Source organism: Anastrepha ludens, chromosome 2, assembly GCF_028408465.1.
Source record: "Anastrepha ludens isolate Willacy chromosome 2, idAnaLude1.1, whole genome shotgun sequence".
Taxonomy (NCBI): Eukaryota; Metazoa; Arthropoda; class Insecta; order Diptera; family Tephritidae; genus Anastrepha; species Anastrepha ludens.
In genome coordinates, this window is record NC_071498.1 from 160,129,666 (window position 1) to 160,145,591 (window position 15,926).

At 31.6% G+C, this 15,926-nt stretch overlaps 2 protein-coding genes across 4 annotated transcripts in view; one reads left to right on the forward strand and one right to left on the reverse strand.

The window, feature by feature from the left end:
* Nucleotides 1–15,926, reverse strand: part of LOC128855694 (dedicator of cytokinesis protein 3) — a 161,882-nt gene that overhangs the window by 51,145 nt on the left and 94,811 nt on the right. The gene's annotated exons all lie outside the window — the stretch shown is intronic.
* Nucleotides 1–15,926, forward strand: part of LOC128855695 (innexin inx3) — a 35,116-nt gene that overhangs the window by 13,095 nt on the left and 6,095 nt on the right. For 2 of the 3 annotated variants that reach the window (XM_054090827.1, XM_054090826.1), the window contains exon 2: nucleotides 6,781–7,078. In XM_054090827.1, coding sequence (XP_053946802.1) covers nucleotides 6,916–7,078 — 163 coding nt within the window. In that variant the 5' untranslated portion in view covers nucleotides 6,781–6,915. Of the gene's footprint in view, nucleotides 1–6,267; nucleotides 6,631–6,780; nucleotides 7,079–15,926 lie in introns of those variants that run through there. The other variant, XM_054090828.1, reaches the window with a different exon arrangement.

A 15,926-nucleotide genomic window follows, 5' to 3' on the forward strand; every position in this document is an offset into this window, starting at 1 on the left:
GTAAAGTGAAAACTTTAAAATCGGCTTACTGGAATATTTATTTTTATTATTTTTTTTAATTTTTATTTTAAAAATTATTTAAATTTTAATGTTTTTAATTGCTATTTTTAAAATGCTTTTAATTTTTGCTTTTTTAATGCGACGTTTTTTACGTTTTATGCGCATGCAACCGCCCGGCTTGTAGCAGCTTTTAAAATTGTGAAATTGCAGCGAGTTCAAAAAAAACAAAAACAGCGACCGAGGTTATCATGTTGCTACAGTTGCAACAAATGGCTAGTTTTAACACCATTTGTATGTATGTATGTATGTAGGCATAAAGCATAGAGCATTTACTGCAGTAGCTTTTCGAAAACTAATTGATTATTCTGAACGGCGAATGACACATTTTTTCTTTTTATAAAACTAAGCATGAAGCAATGGGGCATTTACTGAAGTAACTTTTGAGAATGTCACAGTTTTTGAGTACAATACCAAAGCATTACATGTTTAGATTTACAGCAGCGGTTTTCTTAAAGACATATCGCTCGCTTATTTACTTTAATAGTGGCTTTGTAAAACAAAAAAATTATATAAGTATTTAAAAATGACCACAATCACTTCTTGCATGCTGTGTCCAAAATTCATGGCGATATCTAGGTATTAACAGTACCTCATTAGATGGAAATAAGTATTTACTTTTACTTAGGGAGGCACAGTAAATTGAAAGTTTTGGCAGCCATTTTTCTAGACACTTTGGTTTTTTGAGCTATTCAAGTAGGGAACTCGTTTAATGTTTTTGGAAAAAAAAAATAAAGAAAATTTCCAGGATGATTCACTATATAGGTCATAGTGGTGAAACTCCAAATTTTCTTGAATAGAAATATTACAAGGTTTTAAGTTTGGTATAATAAATATATTTAAACTTATATATGATATAGATACAATGTGGCGCAAAATTAATCATCTAATTTTGTTTTAAATGTTTTTTTTTTTTGTACTTTTACTTAGGGAGGCATAGTAAATGGAGAATTTTGCAACTATTTTTCTGGACATTTTTTATATATTTTTTTATGACACTTTGCTAGTAAATGAAAATAAGTACGATAAGTACATCCTTTTTTAATATATTTGAAAAAAAAATTCAGAAAATTTCCAGTTCATGGATACGAAATTGGTTACACTGTGCGATTGCTTAAATATAGGATGATTCGCTATATAGGAGTGGATGAATTGATTATGGTGGTGAAATTCCAAATTTTCGTGAAGAAAAATAACAAAAAAGTGTAAAAATAATAGAAAAGAAAAATAATAAAAACAAAATTACAAAAAGGAAAAAATAAAAACATTTAAAAATAATAAAAAAAAATTAAAAACAAATTAAAAACAAATTAAAAAGTAATAAAAAAAAGTTAAATAATAACAAAAAAAAATTTAAAAAAAACATAAAAAAATAATAATAAAAAATTAAATAATAAAAACAAAATTAAAAAATAATAAAAAAAACTAAAGAAAAAATAAAAAAATAATAAAAAAAAATTTTTAAATAATAAAAAATAAATTTAAAATTAATAAAAAATAGCAAAACAAAAAACAATAAAAAAAACATAAAAAAATAACAAAAATTTAAAAAACAAAAACACATTTTTATATATGCAAGGTGGCTCAAAGTTGGCTCAAAATCAATCACCCATTTTTTTGAATAACTTAAAAAAATGATTTTGGCAAAGAAGAGTATAATAGGTCAAAGTGATCCAATTTCGTTTTTGAATAACTTTTTTACGAAATAAAAGAAAACTGATTTTGAATGATGGAAATCTTGATTTTGATCTTTATGAGCTCCATTGTTTGTCTGCTTGTATACATAAAAAAATAACAAAAAGTGTAAAAATAATAAAAAAAAATAAAGAAAAAATAAAAAAAAATAAAGAAAAAATAAAAAAAAAATAATAAAAAAATATAATATATAAAAAATTAGAAAATAATAAAAAATAAATTTAAAAGTAATAAAAAATAACAAAAAAAAAAAAACAAATTAAAAAAAAACCATAAAAAAATAACAAAAATTTAAAAAACAAAAACACATTTTTATATATGTACGATGGCTCAAAATCAATCACCCATTTTTTTGAATAACTTAAAAAAATGATTTTGGGAAAGAAGAGTGTAACAGATGAAAGTGATCCAATTTTCTTTTTGAATAACTTTTTTACTAAATAAAAAAAAAATGATTTTAAATGATGGAAATCCTTATTTTGATCTTTACGCGCTCCATTGCTTGTCTGTTTGTATATTTGTATTGTCTACTTCAAAAATCTTAATCACAAAAAATCTTCCCATAGGGTGATTAATTTTGCGCCACCTATTATATTGCAAGAATACCTCAAGCGGTTTGTTTTTTGTTTTTTTACTATAATAATCAGAAGCGCCGTGCTTTTGTGGACTTTTTTTTGCTTGTATTTCCAAACAAAATACATGAAAATAAACAAATAATTGGCGCGTACACTTCTCTTAGGTGTTTAGCGGAGCTCTTCCTCCTATTTGTGGTGTGCATCTTGATATTATTCCACAAACGGAATCCCCACAGTTTCAAGCCGGCTTCGAACGGCAAATGGCTTTTTTCTGAAGGATTTTTTCATGGCAGAAATACACTCGGAAGTTTGCCATTGCCTGCTAAGGGGCAACCGCTTTTAGAAAATTAAATAAAAATTATATAAAAATAGGCAACATCATAAATGAAGAAACTTTTTCATCACTACCTAAGGCGCGAACCGCATTGTTGGCAGCGTTACCAGTGAGAGAGAAAAGCGATTACAAAAAAAAAAAAACCCTGACAATTAGCGTGGGTTACCCAACTCAGTACAACGATAAATTCACACTCGTTGTTGCCATGGCAGTCGGGATTGTCACTCCAGCATCATTCCCCTTACATGCATGAAGAATGTTTATGCTGCTACAACAATTTTTAAGGCACTGATAGTCCCGATTTACACAGTAAAACATTTTGAAAGGGAAAGATTTTGTTCGTAGGAGATGGACTGACAGGAAAGAGTGAGGGATTTTTTTCCCGTAGTTCCGATTTACACAGGGAAACATTTTGTCCGTGGCAGAAGGACGAACGAAGAAGAGTGGGGTATTTTTTCCCCCGTACTGGCGACCCTCATTGTGCTCCTTATTCGTATTGTCAAACTTAAAGAAATAAACGTCAAAAGTAACGAATGTTGCCGAAAATAATTTCATCCATGTGACTGCAAAAGAAGCATTAAAAGAGAATTTCCAGTGACTCCATTCCAAATGCCTCTATGTGTAATTCGGGACAAATAAAACTTCTGTTTCGATAGTACGAAGAGGATGCAACATAAACAAATAATTTGTTACATTCCTCCAAATACTTTTTTAATTCTCTTACAGAGCTGTCTGGCGTGAGGTTGGGATCAATTCTACGTTTCATAAGAGCCACAAAATAGTTCCACGAAGGAAGGTAAATGGGGTTTCCATGCAGCACAGTGGTATCACAATGGACCTGTAAGGTCTAAGTGAGTTGATCGTGCAGACCGACTACCACCATAACCTAACCTAACCTAACCTACATTCCTCCACAAAAATGGTTGTCGAAAATGCGTTCGGGATACACCTAATTTTCTTTCATTTAACTCGAGTTAAGAAGAAAAAAAATCTTTTTCCACACGAATTTTTTTGTTTTAACACGATTTTGAATATTTTATGAATTTTTCTTGAATCTCGTAGAGCAAATAAAGTGAGATTTTTCGATGCGTGGACGAAGCGTTGAAATTAGTATCAGGAAACGCCTCTGAGTCTCGGTAGATTTGCTCTCGCCGCTTAATAATGTATTTCTTATAAAATGTATTTAATAAATTAAAATGTGTAAATAAAAATAAATTCTTAAGCAAACTTTAAGAAGAATTATTTAACATTTTTTCCACCTAATTCTCTTTTTACACGAATTTTTTGTGTAAAAAGAGAAGTAGGTGCACTTTAATGGCATTTATTTTTGATAATAACACCCGAAATATGTCCGCCGCGGCTATGAGTTAAATGATTCATTCGATTAAATCAATTTTTGACTACTTTTATTCATTAAAAAACATTTGGTTACGTGCAGAAAGCACCTGTGGGTATCAGCCTTTTACACAATTTTTTGCCGACTTGAGGCTTTTGCTCTTGACTTTGAGAAATAAAGGTCCCTATTTTAGTATTTGTGCAACAGTTACCCTATCCATTTACGCATAAATAAATAATAATTAATAAGAAATAATAATTAACCGCTGAAGCAATTCAACTGAATTGCACCGATACACTTTTACTCGTATTTCTCGCGGTAGAAGTGCGCCAGCATTTCGGATAATCGTATTAATTTCTTTATTATGCAGAAATCAATGTGAGGATATGATAAAAATAATCACATATATACGCACATACACACGTTTATTGCGAGCTTTAATGTCACTTGAAGCAGTGATTCATGTATTTACTTTAATTACCATAAAACTCAATTATTATTCACATAAAAATATGATAAATAAGGATGAATTACTGGCGCATAACTCAATTATGTTGAAACTGAAATAACAGAGGTATTCATGAAACTAATTTATTATTTTCATTAATGCGGCATTACATCATCACGGGTAGGATAAGTGTTAAGCAAAATTTTCTGACTTTTTGCAAAGGCGTTTGTTCAGTGGGGGAACGCCTACGACTCTCTTTGGAGAAACGGGTTTTTTTCAAATCGGGTTCAAGTGCTAGCAAATAATTACAATAATGGAATAATTAAGAGTGCCGAAACGTAACACAGGGTAGGTATTATGATTTAAAAGGGTCAAGGGCTCACAGTCGTAATCATTTCAATCTCTCTCTCTCACGCATATCAGCTACATTTACTGTCAGATCTCTACATTACATTTGTTGGTATTTAAAAATAGGATAATGTATAATATCTTCCTGGTTAACACTCTTGCAGTAATGGAGAGTTTGCACTTTTGGCATACAAAGTGCGACTCACTATCTGTTGTCGAATAACAGTCACTCTCCCTGTTGCCAATGCGATCTGTTTCTCACAGCTTCATAGCATTTATGGAGTTGAATCGGTGAATTGTTGAAACAAGTAATGAAACAGTTACGTGAATACTCCTATTACCAACAATTAGAGCTAAGTACGACCATCTGACGTCTTTTGAGCAATGGTCGTAAAGAGAGTAATTCTCGAAAATTTTATTTCAAAAGATCGTGAGTGTAACTTCGTTAACCTTTTCATTTCGTTTCAAAAGATCGTGAGCGCACTTTCGTCAACTCTCTTTACCGAAAGCATCGTAACGTTATCGTAATGATAAAATTTGGTAAAATATTACAAACATTTCAAATAAAAAATAAAAAAATAAAACCTAATATTTATAAACTCCATTCGAGTTGAAAGCTGTCGTTTACTTAGAGTGTCGAAAAAACCACAGATAATCCACTTTCTCGTCGAAATTTCGATTTTTGAGATGAAGCAAAATTAAAGTTGAACTAAATTCTGCATTTGCGGCCGCCGTAGACGAATCGGTTGGTGCGTGACTACCATTCGGAGTACGCATAGCCGAATTATGTAGTAGTTGCAGCCAACATTTGAAAGGGATTATCTTTAAAAAATGAATGTCATGAATGGTTCTACACAAAAATTATAAAGATTTCCCAATGAATTTGAATTTTCGTTGTTTTATTTCAATTTAAAATCCGATACCTATAAATCGATCACCCTTTATATATCGATGCATTCAGATTTATCAGGATTAATGATTATGATTAGGTGGCCGCCGTAACCGAATCGGTTGGTGCGTGACTACCATTCGGAGTACGAAGATTCGAATCTCCTTGCATGAAATAGCAAAATAAAGAGAAAGCTTTTTCTAATAGCGGTCGCCCCACGGCAGGCAATGGCAAACCTCCGAGTGTATTTCTGTATGGAAGAGCTGCTCATAAAAACATATGCGTTCGAAGTTGGCTTAAAACTGTAGGTCCCTCCATTTGTGGAACAACATCAAGACGCTTTCCACAAATAGGAGAAAAAAGCTCGGCCAAACACCTAACAGAAGTTTACGCGTCAGTTATTTACTTATTTATTTTTTAAAATTCTGCATTTGTAAAAATTTGTTTAATTAAAAACTATTTTCTGCAATTGTACATTTTTTCAACACTCATTAATGGGTTCAGTTCATCAGTTTAAACTACACTAAATTTCATTATTATCTTCAAATTCTCCCAATTCACACCACTAAGCAATAATTAGCGCCAGATCATGCACCCTACTACTATTTCACGCAACAATGGAGTATTATAATTATTACAGTTTTACACATTTCATTGATAATCTTAGCGATTACCATAAATGTTTAAGTTATGCATTCCTACAGCTAGACAGTTACAGCCTAAACGTCACATTGGCAGTGTGAGAAAAAAAAGAAATTAATTATAAATACTCAGCAATTAAATGTAGTCTAGCGCGACTCTTACCCATTGAGCGGCTTCAATTAACTGTGCACGCAAATCGGGTGGGCACACACACAAACTTTGCAAATATAGCCGGTTAAGCGCATAAAAGCCGGTGGCTTGCCCGTATGTATGTGTGTATGTAAGTGACGCGGCTAGCAAATCACGGTAATAAACAAATCAATGAAATTAATGTACACAAATGTCGCAATTCTTTAATTTGTATGCAAAAAGGTTGCGCAATATTGTAATTAAATTTAAAAACAATTCTTTATTGGTTTTTAATTAATGTGTATTTTTTCGTTGTTTTTCTTACAGTTGAAACGCAAAAACAAACAAAGCGAAAAGAGAGAAAATCACAAGAACTGAGCGACGCACGTTTGGAGGCAAATTAGATACCAAGGAAAGGAGATTCGTTGTTTAATTAGTGCTTGAGAGGATTACGGCAACAAGATGGCCCTCTATGGGATGGTCTCAGCCGTTTCCGGCTTTGTAAAAATTCGAAATCTTTTGGATCGTGCCGTTATTGACAATATGGTTTTTCGCTGCCACTACAGAATTACCACAGCGGTTTTATTTGTTTGCTGTATCATTGTAACGGCGAATAATTTGATTGGTGAGTAGGAGAAATTGCAAATCAGAAAAACACAAAGAAAATATGCTAGCCTATATTCGATGATATAAAATGATGGCAGAGGGGAAATTCAAAATTAGTGCGAAAGAATAAAAATTAAATATGAAAAACAGAAGTGAACTAACTAAATAAAATCAAATTTATGAAATAATACAAAATAAAGTAGTTAATAATTAAAAGGCAAGAAAAAAATGTAAATAAAAATAAAATTAAAAGTAAACAATTAACATATTATAATAAATCGAAAAAGATATCGGAAAATGAACTTAATATACCGAAATTTAATAAAATTAGTTGTAAAGGTAAGACAAAATGAACTAAGAAATTAAATAATAATATTAAAATAAAGATATTAAAAAATTAAAATAATGTTAAAAAAACTAAAACAAACTTTAAATATATTACAATAGAGGAATAGAGTATAATAAAGAAAGAGAAAAAAATAAAATAAAATGAAATAAAATAAAATCAAAGGAAATTCAATTAAATAAAATGAGAAAAAAGAAAAGTTAAAACAAAATAAAATAAATTAAAATGAAAAAAATAAAGGAATGAAATTAAAAGATATTAAATAATATGAGCAAAAAAATAAAAGTAAAATAAATAAGACTACATGGAATATAATGAAAAAAAATAACACAATTAAAAGAAATTAAATAATATGAAATAAAAAAAAGGAAATAAAATAAATGAAACTAAAGGGAGGGAATGAAACAAAATGTAAAAAAAGAACGAAATACAATTAAAAGAAATAGAATAAAATAAAAAAATACAATTACAAGCAATGCTAAACAGAAAATAAAATAAATGAAATGAAAAGAAATGCAAAGAAAAAAGGAATTTAAATAAACCGACATTAAGTCACATGATATGAAATAAAAACAAAAAATGAAATAAATTTATTAAAATAAAATGAAACCAAATGAGCAAAAGAATAAATAAAAATAAGAAATGAAACAAAATAAAATAATACAATTAAAAGAAATTACATAATATGAAAATTTAATATGCAATTCAAAATAAAATAGAATAAATAAACGAAGTAGAATGAGAAAAACATTAATTAAATTAAATTAAATGATATGAAATGACAAAAAATAATTAAAATTAAAAAAAAAAAATAAAAATAACATAAATGAAATAAAATCAAATCTAAAAAAACAACAAAAAACATAAATAAATTTAAGTAAAATAAAATAAAATGAAACCAAATAAAATATTCTGAAATGAAAAAAAGAAAAAAATAAATATATGAAACAAAATTATATGCAAAAAAATGAAAGTAAAATAAAATAAAACGAAACTAAACCAAATAATTTGAAATGTAAAAAAGAAAAGAAAAAAAAAAAAACAAAAGCAAGTGAAATAATATGAAATGAAACAAAAAAAAAGAGAGAATAAATGAAATGTAAAAAACATAAATAAATTTAAGTAAACTAAAATAAAACCAAATAAAATAATATGAAACGAAAAATATAAAATAAAATAAAATACAATAATATGAAATGAAACAAGAAAAATAAAAATAAATATATGAAAGATATGAAATGCAAAAAAAAATAATAATAATGAAAAAACATTTAAGTAAAATAAAAGTAAACCAAACCTAATAATATGAAATGAAAGGAGAAACTTAAATAAATGAGACGAAATGAAATTAAAAACAAAAAAGTTAATAAATTTAAGTCAAATAAAATTAAATGAAAAAATAAATAAATTTAAAATAGAATATGAAAAAATATGAAAATATGAAACCGAATAAAATAATATAAATAAAAATTAAATTAATTACAAAATGATATTAAATAAAATGAAGTGAAATTAAATAACATGAAATGAAAAACAGTAAAATGATAAAGAATACTATGAAAAAAAAATTAAATAAAACGAAAATTATTTAAATAAACTAAAAAAAATACATAAAATATAAAACAACTGAAATTAAAAACAAAAATTAAATAAAATAAAATAAAACGTAATAAAAAAAGTAAAAAAAAAAAAACAAAAATAAAACACAACACAATAAAAAATAAAATAAAACACAATAAAAAGAATAAATTAAATAAAAAAATAAAAATAAAACAGAAGCAAAATCAAATGAACTGAACTAAAATAAAATAAAATCGAATGACATAAAGCGAAATAAAATACAACGAAATGAAAATAAAATAAAATTAAAAGAAAAAAATTAATCAACAAAAATTAAATAAAAAAAATCAAATAAAATAAAATAAAACAAATAATGTGCAAAAATTTAAAACTATATAATACAAATTAAAAATAAAAAACTAAGGGTAAATAAAAGTCAAATGAAATATAAGAAAATAAAATAAAAGTAATAAAAAAAGAAAGAAAAATGAAAAAATACTTTCAGAGAATATCGTAAACTACAAAATAATTGCGCATAAATGATTTTAGAATATATAATTGTATACGAGTACATCCGTAGATATGTTTGTACTTAGGAGCCGCCTACTGTGATGGGTAACATATCCACAATATAAGTATATATGTATGTACAGCAAGTATGTAGGTGGAAAATAATTATTTGCGATTTTAACGAACTAATACTGGTGAAACAGGAAAAATAGTTATTAATATGTTTTTTGGGGTAATTTGAAGCCAACTATTAGAAAATACAGAAAATTGAATTTCCAATTTTTCACAATGGATAACTTGATTTTAAAACGGGTAGCATTTCCACTATTAAAAAAAATTAATAAAAAAAGAAAAGAAAAAAAATCAGCAGCTCTATAAAAAAAAATAATTAGTGTACGCGCCTTCTGTTACATTGTTTAAATTCGGCTTCTGAACGCTCGTCTTTCACATTTTTTATTTTACTAATTTTCACTATCAGACTATCGCTCCGTGTGCAGGAAAAATCATTTCGGCAAATGAAATGTGCATTCCTTCTTAAAATGAATAAAATTTATTTTTTATTTGTAAATATGTATACATAATATTCGAGAGCCCGCTAACATTAAAATAATAAATATTTTGGAGTTAACTCAAATTGCAGCTGTAGCCACAGGTATATCGCATAAAAAGCTGGCTCAATTTTTGATTACAAATCAACAGAACAGCTGGCCTTGTGCCAGACATCGGACAACTGTTTCTTTGACAGAGGTGACATTTCAGTTGTCTGAAGTAGATTTGATAGAAGAATTTTATTGAAAATTTTGAAAGTGTAAAGCCTGTATGCCTTTCGCTTTTACTATCTGCCACATTAAACGACTACGACTCCCCTAAATTAGTATCGAGGCATTGTCGTCTGTGTGACCACAATGCAAAGTATTAATTATCAAGTGCAGATCCTAAAAACAAAAAAAAAAAAAAAAAATCGAAATACAATGAAATATTTCTGTACAAAATTACAAAAGATCGATAACAAAAAGCCAGACTTGTTAGTTGATTACGTCGCTAAGCTCGCAAACAAGGCCGGCCGCTTATAATAGTGTCGCTGTGCATTTGTACGATTTATTGTTGCGCGCTGCACTCGGAGACGCGCGTCAAATTTGTGCTAGACAATCAACTTTCACCGCACACCAACGCACATACATACGTACATACGTACATGTAATTCTTACTTTTTGTTTCGGAGCAATGAACACAACGCCCAAACCTCCCATGATGCCCGCCAGCAATGCCACCTGCCGTGCCTGTCTGCTTGCCTGCCTGTGCGCAGCAATGCAGCGTTGCAGTGCACATTTTACCTTTCTTACACCTTTTTAAGGTATTGACAGCGCACTTAGCCCAAACGATTAGCCGTTTAGTGAAAATTGAGTAGCGCACGTTTTTCATGCAATTTTGTTATTTTTCGTTTGAATTTCATTTTGTCTGCGGTACTAACGAGTTTGCGCAAAAGTGCATAATTAGCAGAAACATTTCAAAAAACGAAAAAAAAATAGCAAATAAAAAATGGGAAACTGGAGTGCGGCGGGTATTTGTAGAAGAGGCTATTGATTTATTGCAACATTGTTTCTGTTTTCAGTTTTTATTTATTTCTTTATTTCCACAATTAAAATGTTGTTAAGTGCTGCTTTTGTTAGATTTGTACAAACGCCTGCTTAGCGTGAGTGTGTGTATGTGCGTGTTTTATTTTTAACTGCTTAGCATGAAAGCTGATACAATATGAGTTTGTAAAATGCAAGTTAAACAAAAAAAAAAAAAAAAAATAAAAAAAAAAATTAAAAAAAAAAGCCAACTAAATACATACCTACTTATTATTAGCTCCGTTGAACGGCGCGCTTGAGTGAAACCTCGATTTCAGCAATACGTAACTTGATAAGTCATTTTTTTGTCCTACTTTTTTATATTCCTTGCCTTTGTTTCGCTTGTTGTTTCTGTTACTTTTTATGTGCTAATTTCTGTTGACGAATCAACGAGCTGTGAGTGTCACGTAAGTGGCAAAAACCACACACTTTTGTGATTTATCTGCTCTTTTCCATTCAACGGTATTTATCACGAATCGAAGCGTGAATCATGTAAAGTGAACCCGTTTACGAGGAGAATTTGAAATATCATGCGAGGCACATTTTGTTTATTCATCTCGCTGCTTAGTAATTTTTTCAATAACTACCCAAGCCTTCTCATTTATTATTTGGTCAAGCAATGGTCGCTGGGTCATGTCGTCCGAATGGATACAAACGCTCCGGCTTTGAAAGTATTCGATGCGGTACCAGCTGGTGGTAGCAGAGGAAGAGGGCGGCCTCCTCTGCGTTGGAAAGATCAGGTGGAGAAGGACTTGACTTCACTTGGTGTGTCCAACTGGCGCCGGTTAGCATGAGAAAGAAACGACTGGCGCGCTTTGTTAAACTCGGCCAAAATCGCGTAAGCGGTTATAGCGCCAATTAAGAAGAAGAGAATGGTCGCACTATAGCCACATGTGGCGTTTGGACAAAACAGAGCTTCTTGCTAGGTGAAGTTTAGGTAGCGTAGACTCAGAGAAAGATGCAAGAGTACACCAGTTTGTGTAATGTGATGAGATAGGAGGAGAAAAATGTGATAGTAGGAAAGAAAAAAGTCATGTCAGATTTGTGAATGGTAGCTATTAAAGTTAATTAATGAAACGCTGCCTGCCTGCTGATAATAAAATTGCACAGACGGCTGATAGTTGCCCTACAAAGATTCAGAGAACAGAGGCTAATGCACCCTTGGCGCACTTTCTGTGTCACGGACCAGCATTGCACGATCTCTTCTGAAGCGTTCATGTTACTCATAAACACTGTTTTCGTTAGAGGGTCGTTACCAAAACAATTTCCCAACATTTCTAAGGTTTTCGCTCAATTGAATCCACTTTTAACGCAAAATTAATACAAACTCCTTGTTGCAAATTCAAATCCAATTTTGAAACTGTAAAACATCGCAAACACGTGCGGAGGTAGATTTACTCAAGACGGGCGTAACTTTTACAAATGTCAGGGAATGGCGATAAAATTTTGGTGGAAATGTAAATCACAGATGTGGCAACCGAATAAACAAAGCATAACTCAAATCAGTTGACTTAGAGATCCACTAGACAGTTGTTTCGGGAACTTTTTGATCAAAGTGGTATACCCAGATGTCTTCGGCTACTTCAGAGGTTGAGTTCTAGTATACCAGAGGAAGTTAAATCGCCACTCAGAAAATGAGATGCTAGAAGTTGACGAAGTTAAATGAATATGAATGCAGGGATGACTGAAATTCCATTCAAAGGAAGGCTTCATATGAGAACTTAAGGTTATGTTAGGTTAGGTTGAAGCGGTTGTTCTCTGGCACACACTCAGGCTCATAGCCCGATGTGATGCCGCATGGAACGTTTTAGAATGATTTCCGCAAAACTGAGATCTTCCAATTCATTTCAAAATTGTCTACCTAGAAGAGTAAACCTTCGTCCGGATAGAGGCAGTGGCACAGAAGGTACGACATCGCCTCTTCCTCTTCCTCATCTAGACAACTTCTGCAGAAGTCATGTGTGCAAACATGCTCTGGGCATGCCAACCTATTAGGTGGTGCCCCGTTATAACTGAAGTGAGTATGCTAAGGCTGCTTATTTTGGCTTAGCCGAGATTCTGTGCGTTTAGCATTGAGAGTCAGCCACAATCGTGAGTCAGGATGCTGAATTAATTTAAGTAAGAACCAAAATTATTATCAAAATTATTATCTTGTGCTAATTCCCACGAATCCTCTAGCAGAGAGTGCCCAGTTAAGACTCCCACTAACAACGATAGTTGCCGCTTTGTAGGCTTTAGAAGCTCCTCAAGGATGATACATACCAGGTTTTCTTATTAGGGATGGTGAAAAAAAAATGTTTGAGGGGAACTTTGGATTCTACGTGATTCATTTTTTGTTTCATAAAATTTAGCTTTAGCTTAGTGAAACACAAAATGAATGACGTCGGCGGTATCTGAGCCGAATAACGGTCTGCTAGGTAGTACACCTTTAAAAATCTTTTCATCATGTAAGCTACTAGTTGTTATTGTAGCAGCATAAATATTCTACATACGCGCACGGCGAATTCTCCTGGAGTAACAGTGATTGGCCGGATAAGCCGTTGTGAGAATGAAGCTATTTTTTGTTGTTGCAGCAGCATTAAAGAAATGTCTTTACTTTTTGGGGAAGGCTGCTGATGCATGGTGAAAAGATTTTCAGAGGTATTCTCTGTAGCAAACCGTTATTCGGCTCTCAGCGAATTTGCAAGAATCAGTTGATGGGCTGAAGTCACTTGGAATGCGTTTCCAAAAAAACTGAGACTATGTTGGTGATATAGGAAAAAACCAACCAATGATACTTCGTTGCCGTCTGAACAACGTCCGAACGAATGCATGTGAAATGATCGTGCAGAGTTCGGTTGCCGAATCAACGAAGTGATATGGCAGCCAAAGTTCCCCTCACAATGACTTTTTCACCATAGCTAAATAGCAAACCTGGTAATCTATCATCCTTGTGCTGAAATGAAAGTTGATAACTCGTGAATACTCGCATAGAAATTCGGGTCGTTCCGGTAAGTTAAACCCCCTGTGTCATATAAAAGCTCGCTCGAACGCCTCAAATCAACGTCTTTTAGGGATTTGTATTACGCCTTGAATTCTCAAATAATGAACACTTAAAAATTCCATTCTATTTTTGAAACCCTACCCTTTTGCATCACCGTTCGAAATGCGCGATTTATGCATAATAGCTTGCGTCGGCTTTGTTGTAATGAAAAAGAATGTTACAGGATTACCAAAATTTTTTATTTTATTCAAACTGTAACAAAAAAAAAACAAAAATTCTAAGATTGCGGAGTATTCCGTTCTTACTATTTTAAGAGGGAGCTTTTGTTCGCGCGGACTATCCCGCTCTTGGTGATAAGAGAGAGCATTTGTTCCGTTTATGATGATTAGAGAGTTTTTATTTGCAGATTATGTCGTCGAATAATGGAGCTAAGAACCGTTAGGAACTGTAAAATTGCAAAAATATTTCAGGTGTCAGAGTATAAAAGCGTATCGAAATATCTTATCCCAGCTTTTCTTTGACTTCTCGTATCCTTTCTAAGCAGATTTGATTGAAGTACTCGAAAATTATGCTTAAGCAAGAAATTAAAAAAAGAAAAAAAGTTGTACATAACTAATGCCACCTTTGTTTACATTAGTAATAAAACCAGCAAAGCACATACACACATACATACATACGTACGTATGCACATAGTTCATTCCCCATGGAGCGGCACTCCCTAAATTCAATTCACATTAACTCAATTTGGCTTGAAATTCATCAAATAAAAAAATAAAAACATAAGGGACAAGTGCCAAGTGCCAAGCTTATGTTTTCGCTGTATTTCGTAGCTTTGGAAGATATGCATACGCAAACACACACACACACATAAAGTGATAAATGTAGCTGCATGACACACAGTGTTTTCTCCTTTTGTTTATTTATTATTATTTTTTTTTTGTTGTTTTTTGTTTTTTTTTTATTATCTGCATATGTAAATGTGTTGCGGCAAGAGTGCTTGCTTGCTCCTCAATTGCCGGACGAGCCAACGGCGAAACACTCCAACAACTCAAACTCAAAACTGGATTTTTCACAATGCACACACAAAACTATGAACGCGTCTGAATGTATGTGAGTATGTATGTATGCATGTATGTGTGCATATATGTATGAATGTATGTTTGTATGCATGCTTACATTACATTTCGTCAGAATATAAAAAATCATTAGTAGTTTGCCATACAAATATGCATACATATACATACATACATAAGCACATACATACATCCATATGTACTGGCATTCAAACAGGCAAAGCAAGTGCACTTTAGGCTCTTATCTTTTTAGAACATGAACGCAGAATTACTATACGATATACCAGCAAATACTAAAAAAATTACATAAAATAAAGAATAAAATTATAGAAACAAAAAGGCAGTCCAACTAAAGCTCCTTCTTTAGCTTCGGCTTCATGCTAGTTTGTATGGCATTTCCATATTTACTCTCCTTCACTTCTTACTTTTTGAACTTACAGGCCTAGTGTATGTGTGGGTGTATGTGTTTCCAGCATGGCAATCACACGCCCACACAATATTACATAAAGTTACTACATACGTATGTATGCATGAGTGTAGATCTACGAGCGCATGGCTTTGTGAATGCCCCTACATTTGTATGCATGTTTGCTTGTGTGCATGTTACATGAGTTTGCACTCGTCTCATAAGTGTTGCTGATCATGTTAATTTGAATACAGATGTATGTATGCCTGCACGTATGTGAGTATGTGTGTAAGTATTTCGAAGCATCATGAGCTAATAGTTTTAAGCACAGCTTGGCTTGATCACGCATTTTCTAATGATGCTGAGTGGGTGGAGA